The 9,316-nt window shown below is 46.2% G+C and overlaps 1 protein-coding gene across 1 annotated transcript; it reads right to left on the minus strand.

The window, feature by feature from the left end:
- Positions 1-1,914: 1,914 nt before the first annotated feature.
- LOC106507207 (uncharacterized) lies at positions 1,915-7,861 on the minus strand. The gene is made up of 4 exons (XM_085013101.1): positions 7,825-7,861; positions 6,213-6,632; positions 2,310-2,468; positions 1,915-2,214 (listed from the first exon to the last, which is right to left on the minus strand). The coding sequence occupies exons 1-4, from the start codon at positions 7,859-7,861 to the stop codon at positions 2,153-2,155; spliced, it is 678 nt and encodes a 225-aa protein (XP_084869227.1). The 3' UTR covers positions 1,915-2,152.
- Positions 7,862-9,316: the final 1,455 nt, after the last annotated feature.

Here is a 9,316-nt window from a genome sequence, read left to right on the forward strand (position 1 = left end):
AAATAGATTTAATCCACAAGATTTCTCTTTTCACTCACTAAATCAGAGTGTCCAACCCCCTTTCCTATTAGGAATGCAAACCAATTTTTGATAATTTCTAAAAGCCAGGTAGTGACCATATGAAGCTTATATGCATGTCTTTTTTTTTTTTTTTTTTTTTTGGTTTTTGCCATTTCTTTGGCCACTCCCATGACATACGGAGGCTCCCAGGCTAGGGGTCCAATCGGAGCTGTAGCCGCTGGCCTACGCCAGAGCCACAGCAATGTGGGATCCGAACCACATCTGCAACCTACCCCACAGCTCATGGCAACACCGGATCGTTAACCCACTGAGCAAGGCCAGGGATCGAACCCGCAACCTCATGGTTCCTAGTCAGATTCGTTAACCATTGAGCCACGACGGGAACTCCTGTGCATGTCTTTTTCTTTTCTTTTTTTTTTCCGGGACGAGGGGTACTGATGAAGAGAGGGATCAGATGGCTGTGCTTTTGAGTGTTTGACAAATTCCAACTGAGTCATCATATTTTACCTACATGTAAATTTGCCTGTAAGCAAATTTTCTCTATCCATCCTCTCAACTCTAGGATGATCTGTTCTAAGGATGTTAAACACTATAGGTAGGTGAATTTCAAACTGCTGAGGCAGTGTTTCAAAACCTTTTCTTCATAAAAGAAAAAAAAATGTGACTAAAGGGAGTTCCCATTGTCTCAGCAGTTAACGAACCCAACTGGTATCCCTGAGGATGCGGGTTCAATCCCTGGCCTCGCTCATTGGGTTAAGGATCCGGCATTGCCATGAGCTGTGGTATAGATCACAGATTCGGCTCAGATCCTGAGTTGCTGTGGCTGTAGTGTAGGCAGGCAGCTCCAGCCCTGATTCGACCCTAGCCTGGGGACCTCCATATGCCATGGGTACAGCCCCAGAAAGAAAAAAAAAAGTTATAAAAAAAATGTGACCATATATGTTCATCCAAGGCTGCAAAAAGGTAGCCCCTTACTGTTGTAAGTGACCTCACAGAACTATGCTGTTCAGGTAGTACTTACTTACTGAATTAAACACAAACTCCTCAGCTTGCACTGTATACCCAGGGTAATTATGGTTCCTATGTTTCAGAGCTCTGTTATGTGGATCCAGTATAATGCACATAAGGTGTTTAACACAGAGCCTGGGAGCAATAGGCACACAAGATAGTTCTTTGTAAGTACTCCCTTCCAGTTCCTACAAAGGATACATTTTCAATAAACATTTTTTTAATTAAACCATTCAATGACATAACGAGAAAGATAAGTTATTCAATATTATTCAATATCTGTGAATATCTCCCTTAATAGAGTCATCTAACTTGCCTGTGGTTGTTAGGCTGAGTATTAAGCTACAGAATGCCCCCACAGAGAATTTTAAAATCAAATAATTCAAAACTGGGAAGAGTTAATAAAGGGAAGGCCAATTTATTCCAATGAATCAACAATGAATCTGAGATGGAATCATGTTTTACGTGCAAGGGTCGTTCACCCCAGAATCAAAGCACTCACCAAATATCCCATTAACCCTGTAACACCCACAGGAAGCAGAGAGATGTCAAAGATGACCCACTTGTGACTGATGGAGAGAGAGCCTGAGGCCCAGGACAGTGAAGGGACTTGTCAGAGGCCACATCAAGTGAGTGAGTAATGGAGCAAGAAACCGAACTCAATTCTAGTCTTTATTCTGGCTGCATGATTAGGTTTTACCAGGAGGTTGCCTAACGTCTCAATTACTTTTTACTCTAAAATTCATTTAAAAAAAAAAAAAAAGCCAAGAGTCCAAGGTTCAATAACTAAGAAAAACAAGCATAAATCAGCTGGGGGTTTTGTTTGTTTTAATGGTTCCATGATATCAGTTTACAACATGCCTAGGGAAGAAAACTGACACAAAACATTGATTCAAAAAACTAACTTCTACATGAGGCAAATCGCTGTATTTTAGGGTAATTAATGTGAACCCTAATTTGCAGCTGAAAATACAAGGACTTGGTTTTTAGTTTCCAAACAGAATTGTAGAAGTTGAGCATATTTCTTCATTGATTTTCGTGTGATTCTATCTGGGCGTGGTGGGTAAACGAACGCTTTTTAATTGACTCATTAGAACAGGGATTACCAGAATCTTCAGGTATTTTAATCTCCAAATTTTCCCAGAAGCCCGCAGGATGAGTAGTTATGGTTTGAGTATTCCTTGACTGAAAATAAAATAAAGACCAAATGACCAAAAGAGCCTATGAATTCAGGGACATTCTCAATGGATTCGTGATTGCTACCCCCGCCACCCCCGTACCTCCTTTCAAGTAAAAACTGTGGCGCAGCGAAGGCGTGGGGGGTAGACAGGTTCCAGGATGTATGGGAGTAGCGCCCAAGCAAGAACCCTGATTTCGGCGGGACGGGAGGGGGCTCAGGGAGCTGGCCCAGGAGGTTGGAGTTGACATTCGTTCCATCTCTACGGGAATTGAGAAAAATGTGTTCACGGAGTGAACCACTCCGTTTCCATAGTGGTTTTTCTGATTTCTTATTTATTTGTTTACTTATTTACTTAAGCATAAAAACAGTGAGGACCAGGACCTTGGCACCAGCGCCTTACAGCGCTGCGCACGGCAGCCCCTGTTTCCCTGCGCGCCCCTGTCGGCGCGTCCCCGCCCGGGCACAGTGCCCCGACCGCCCGGCGCGCTCCCCTCTCCGCCCTGCGGAAACCCGCGCAGGAGCTCCTCCTGCACGCCAGCGGTCAAATGCAGGCGCGCTCTCAGTTCCCCGAGTAGTAGTTCCCAGTTTTTGGTTTCCTTCTCGAGACCATTTCTCCCTCGGGGTCTTCCGCGGGGATCAGACAGTGGCTGCTCCCCCAGCTGGGGAAACCCGCGCCCGCGTCGGGCGCTGTCTGTCCCGCCTTGAGTGGTTTATCCAAGTCCCACCGGCCGCTGCTTATTCCTACCCAGAAAATGGAGTTTGTGGGCCCCAGCAGAGACTTTGAGAAGAGGCTTCTCTGCTGAATTTCCTGGGCAGCCCGACGGGCGCACGCCAGGCCCGCGCTGACTGGGAGCAGCACTACCAGGACCCAGGACGCACTGGGCGGCCTCGGAAGCGCCGAGGGGATGTTTTAATGGCCTCCTCTCAATCTTGTGACATTTCAGATTCTAGACCTATTGCGCCTGAGGCTTGCGATCGGCCCTCTTTGCCTTCTTCCCCAAGAAGTTTGGGACTCTGACCCTGGACCCGGATTGGGTGGATTCTGGCCTTAGCGCCACCGTTTAGCAACGGCTTAGTGACCCTGAGCAAGTTACCGACCGTCCTTGGTCTTCAGCTTCTCTGTCTATACAATGGGAATTATAATAACAGCAACCTCAGAGGGCTGTTGTGAGAACAGCATAAGATAAGGAGTTGTGGCACAAGGATTGTTCTATTCATGTCAGGGGCTGCTTGGCAGAATTGGACAAGCTCGGGTATAAGGACTCATTCAACCAATAGGAATTGACTGACACTTCCTGCCAGCCCTCCCCTGGGCACTGGAAAGAAAGCAGAGAATGTAGCAGACAAAAGTTGCTGTGCCCTTGGAGCTTACATGGCTGAAGTTGGGGGGGAGGGTGTTACACAGCAAACATATAGTGTATCTCCTAGAACAGGCAGTAGAGTGCAGGTGCATCTTTAAACAGGGTGGACGGTTAAGCAAAGTAAGGGCAGTGAGGGAGCCATGGGAGAGGCTGGTCCAGCTGGTGGGAAGATCACTGTCCAAATATCCTTCTAAATCCTATCACCCACTTCCCACTCCCGGACCCCTCCCATCCCAGGCAAACACACACCAGAAGAGCCTGCTCCAGGGACCTCTGCCTAAGCAAACAGGCTGGGTAGCTGAATAAGTCAAGTGCCCCTACCTCTATCCCACCCCATACCTTGCAGCCCATCCTGGTACATCTTCAAAAGAATTTCCCTGATAGAACCATCAAGGGGGAAAACTCACATTCTCGCAAGGAATCCAACTTCCCCTTCCCCATTTCCATGGAAGACAGGGATGGGTAGGTGATGGTGCTGACACAAATCAAGCAAAAGTGGCCTTCCCCCTCCCCCCCCAGAGCTCTTAGCAGTAACAGTGACCACACACTTCACAGACATTGTACACAGAAATGTCAACAACAAAGAAAAAATTTCAGCTGATGCTACTTTCTTCTTTACACCACCAAAAACAGAGAAATGACTTCCAAAGACTAGATACGGTACAGGGCATATATGCACACTTATATGCATATATGCTTGAACACACGCTATCAATCTTATATATCAGTAAAAATCCTTACCACTTACTGCGCTCTTCTTATGTGCTTAGTGTTTTGTTGCACTTATTTATTATCATAGATCACTCTATGAAGTAGTATCTACCATCATTTTACAGATGAGAAAATTGAGTTTTAGAGCAGGTAAAAAACTTGCCCAAGGTTAAGCACTCCCTTTCTCCCATTTTATTGTGGGTTCATTTATAATTCAAAATACGTAAATATGTATTGAGTGCCTTTCATGTGATAGATGTTGTTCTAGGCACTGGAGATACAACTTAAAAAAAAAAAAAAAAGAATGCCTCCCCTATGTATTGATTTACATTTTTCTGGAAGGACAGAGCAGTAAGAGTGAGGAAAAGTATCCAAGAAGTTAAGTCACAGCAGAAAAATAAAGCAGGGAGAGAGGAAAGAAGGGGATGGGTCCCAATGGTAAATTGATGGTCAGGGAGAAAGTCACTCAGGGAGGAAGCGAGCTATGTATGCCTTTATGAGGACAAGTGCTCCAGGTAGAGGGAACAACAATTGCTAAGACCCTGAGGCAGGACAAACAGGCTGGGGGGTGGGGTGGGGGGCAAAGAGGAAGGAGTAGGAGTGGTCAGAGGAGGGGTGGTCACTCAGGGGTGTAGACTCTGAAGGACGCAGGCTGTGACTCTGAGCAAGGTGGGGAGTGACTGCGGGTTTCTGACCCTCATGGATCCAGATCAGGCTGGCTGCTGTTGAGAGTACCCTGCAAGGGGACAAGGTAGAAACATGGAGATCAATTGAGAGAGTATCAAAACAACCAGGGTGTGAGAGGATGAGGGTGTGGGCTCAACTGGTAGTTCACTGTGGTAAGGAATGGTCACATTCTGAGGCTGCATGGAAGACAAAGACACAAGGATTTCTGATAGCCTCCATTTCCTCCACGGAAAGAAGAGTCAAGGATGGCACCAAGGTTTTGGCCTGAGCACCTCTAGAAAAAAAGTCTTGCAGCTACAGAGGAAAGGGGAATGCTGTGGAGGGAGCAGATTTGGGGGCAAAGCTTCAAGCAAGTTACATTTGACCATCTTGTAGACGTTAGGGTGGAGGTACATACGCAGAAGGCAGTTGAATAAACAAAACTGGAGGTTGGCGCTTAAGGAAGAAGTTCAGGCTGGAAATATGTGTATTTTTAATGCGGGGATTGCCGGGCTGTAGGCGCTGTTAACTGCAAGAGCTCACTTAAAGAGGGAGGGCAGTTGGGGGGAAGAGGGCGAGAACACGGCCCTGGAGTGCCCCTACTTTTCCCACTTCGTGGGGACTGCTGTTCAGTGAGGAAGAAGAGCACAGCCTCCGCGGCGCTTGTCTTATTCCGTGCTTCCACTGTTGAAGCTCTGCCCACTCTCCTGGGCAGAGATAATCCTTCTCCCCTAGGCAGCTGGGAGGAAGCAAGAGTTTGGGGTGCCCCACTGGGCATTAAACACCCCGATGCACAAATGACACAATCCCAGGCAAGCCACTGAATCTCTCTGGTGTCGGTATTCCCGTCTGTAAAATGGGGATATTAACACCCCCTTATGAGTAGTAAACTGGGTTCAATGAGAGGAAGGAGCCCAGAAAACCAGCTCATTTGGTCCTTCCTGTTACTCCTGGCTCTCCCCATCATTTCACGTCCTCTTCACCGCCACGCATCGTCCTATTTTCTATAAGCGCTTCCCCAGCGCCTCGCTGGTACAAGATGGGTGATCAGGGAACGCATGAATGCAGCTAGAGTGGACTCCGGAGCCGACGCCCGCTGCGAGCTCGCAGAACAGCCGCCTGAAAGGCAGGGATGCCGCGCACCTGACCCAGTGCGGAGTCGCGACCCTGTGGCTCTGCGTGGAGCTTGAAAAGGGGGCGCGGTCCCTGACACCGCCCCCCACCTTCCGCCCGCGAACATACAGCCCTAAGCGAGCGCCTTCTACCTGCAGACGCGAGCCAGACAGAGCCGGCCGCGATTGTGCCTTCCCGGACCAGCTGCCAGAGGTTGGCAGCCGACGCGCTGAGCCGGTGCCGGGGCCTTGACACCAGGGGCCGGGGCCGGGGCCGGGCCGGAGCCGGGGTGAGGACCAGGCGGACGGTGCACTGGGAACCTGCGGGACCGCGGCGCCCCCGAGCCCACCCTGCAGGCCTGGATGCACCGAAAGGTGCCCTGGCTGCCGTTATGTTTTTTAAAAAGAGAAATTCCTTCCCCCACCCCCACTGCCTTCCCTCAGATTTCTGAAGGAAAGAGGAAGCCAAGATCGTGAAGGGCCCTCTTGGATCTGCAGCCCAGACGGTTCTGGCAGAAGCAGCCCGGGCGCCCAGGACGCGGCGGCGCGAGGTCTGCCCCGGGCAGGAATGCCCTGCCGGGAGGAGAACGCAAGCCTCAGGACCGTTTCCGGGCCCGCGGTGAAATCCTCAGGGCTGGTATGGAGGATCGCACACGTTATTGTAGAAATTCATTAAACCGAATATACAAGGCATCCTTTCAATACCTTCTAGCAAACCGGGCCTAGCAAGGTCCCAATCTGGCGACAATGGAGGAATTAATCTGGATGTTAGTCACAGTAGTTCAATTTTGGCCAGGGTGGGGTTGGGGGGGTGGGTGTCACCAATCTCTTCAAAATTCGACCCAAGCTATGGACCCTAGCTCAAAACATACAACACTCTGGGATACAAGTTTAATACACACATACAGAAAACACACCTCTCCTATGCTATACACCTGAAACTAACATGATATTGTAAATCAGTTATATTTCAATTAAAAATTAATAAATAAAATTAATGTTAAAAAGAACCAGCGCGTGACCGAGAGCATTAATAGGCTTTATGATCTCTGGAAAGGAAAACACAAACAAAACATCCACAGAGCTTGTTTGGGTGGTTGTTTTGGTTTGGTTTTTCGGTTTTTTGTTTTTTGTTTTTTCCTCAGTAACAAGTGGACAACAGCTAATCAAATGATCAAGTGAGTTTTGGTGGATTTGAAAGGATACAGATCTCCTGGGAAAGGAAAGATGCAATTAAAATAGAATCATTCCCTTGGGTTGTCCTGCCCTTTCCAAACCACCAACAAAAAATGTAATTAGGGCAACAATGTTTTGGAAGGAAGTTAGCAAACAGGGAAGGTTTCCTTAAACGTAATGATGACAGTTCTGTAATGTTGTTATTCTGTTAAGCAAGAAATTTCTAGGTTATAAGCCAAAAGACGTTTGATGGCCTGAGAAGCAGCACATGTGCTGGGGGGGTGGGGAGGGGGGGTGAGGAATGCCTTATATACTGCTCCAACGACAGCAGCTCTCCACCACTAACTGGCCTGCTGGTGGTGTTTTTGTGTAACGGTGGAGGATAACATATCTGTCTTATTTTATTTCACCAGATGGAGAAAATGCAACAATATTTGGGGGGGGGGACATTTCCTGTCTTTTTGTTCTTAACATAAAAAGTATTTTATGGCTATTTTTTTCCAGCATATTTTCTCCTCCTCTGGGGCACTTTTTCAAGCCTCAAAGCATATATTTGCCAGAAGTCTTTGGATTTTCACAATATTCCTACCTCTTTCTATAACCAAGACTTGCTGGACCTGCTCCATTAGGGAAACTTGTGTTTTACAAGCTGTAGATGATAACTGCAATAGCTAAGCTTTGTTTTTTTCTTTTCTTTTCTTTCTTCCTTTCTTTCTTTTTTTGGAGGGAAAAATTTAAACTTAAAACACTTAGTATTTATGGGCCGTTGCTTTTTCTTTTATTACCCATTTAACCATGTCTTTCCTTTGACGCTTTTCCAGAGGGACTCTCATCATCCATGGCTAGATCAGAGAAGTCAAAAGGAAAGGTCTTCATCATCTCTAATCTCCATCTCTCACCTCCCTCCAAAGCAGTTTACAATAAAGAGAACTCACTCCCACATCCTGATCCCCACGCTTCTTTGATCTTCCCCATCATTTTCTCATTAAAAACAACTGCTCTGTTGCCACCACCACAGTTTCAAGTTGTCTGAGTAACTATTTTCATCCTCAAATTTTTAACTTTGAAAATCAAGTCATATATTAGAGTTATTATGGCAAATACAATATCCCCCACTTGAAAAAACAGGGGAAATCTGTTGAGCACAACCTATTAATTTTCCACCAGTTGGAAAGCACTAAAATGCTACTTTCTGAATGTGGGTCTCTGGTTTTCCAGCCTGGCTTCTTCCTGTCTCAGTCACACCACCTTTCATGGTTTCTGGATTATTTCTTCCACTGAACAGTAATTAAAAGTGAGCAAATATTGAATTGCAGCCCCACCGACCTCCATTTTAAAAATTTGCATTCTGTAACAAGTTACCAAACTCCAGCCAATGATGCAATATACCACCAAATTCCAGTGGAACAAAATGATTTGAATAAGCCTTCGGATTTCATCGTCTTGGAATTTATTAACTACTAAAACACGCATTGCCTCTTCACCCATGAATGGGTCAAATAAGTGATCAAAGAAAATTATAAAACAAAGGTTAAAAAGTGTATGCTTTAGATTTTATACATAAAGATTGCAATCAAATTTGGGGAAAGGGCATTGACATCAGCCAAAGTTGAAAAAAAAATGAATAAAGCAAGGTTATTTACATTTTTGTATAATGCCTGGTACCTTATACAAGTCTGTAGGGGTTTCTTTCACTCACAGCTAGACATACACCTCCAGTTTCTGAATTTCTCTGCCTCTATGGTCAATGGTACATTCCACTTGGAATTATCTTCCTCCAGTAAATATGCTCTCATCCTACAGCTTTCACCAGGTGGGGTGGCTGAGTCAGGAGCTGCTGCTAGAGTTCCCTCAGCAGCATTTTGCCCTTCCATCAGAGCACTGGCTGAACACCAGGAAAGGGAGTATATCTGTTTTGTTCAGTACTGTATTCCAACACATTAAATATTTGATGAATTAATAAATAGACAATATAATAGATTTTTTTAAAAATGTTTAAGCCTAAGGAAGCCAAGGGCAAGAAACAGAGCCAGAGACACATGCCCTCCAAGTCTTTCATTCAATCTAGTAAGGAAGCCTCA

The sequence above is a fragment of the Sus scrofa genome, chromosome 1 (genome assembly GCF_054392235.1).
Source record: "Sus scrofa isolate SSC_HxYL_T2T_F1_AM1 chromosome 1, Sscrofa_HxYL_maternal_Yorkshire_Landrace_v2.0, whole genome shotgun sequence".
In the NCBI taxonomy this organism is placed as follows: Eukaryota; Metazoa; Chordata; class Mammalia; order Artiodactyla; family Suidae; genus Sus; species Sus scrofa.

Bases quoted from the DNA above. Each gene is read 5' to 3' on its own strand.
- LOC106507207 (XM_085013101.1), bottom strand. From the start codon at position 7,861: ATGGAGCAGGTCCAGCAAGTCTTGGTTATAGAAAGAG. The intron at 6,633-7,824 runs GTAGGAATATTG...TCCTCCCGGCAG, and splicing joins AGTCTTGGTTATAGAAAGAG to GGCATTCCTGCCCGGGGCAG. The intron at 2,469-6,212 runs GTAGAAGGCGCT...CAATTCCCGTAG, and splicing joins TGTCTGGCTCGCGTCTGCAG to AGATGGAACGAATGTCAACT.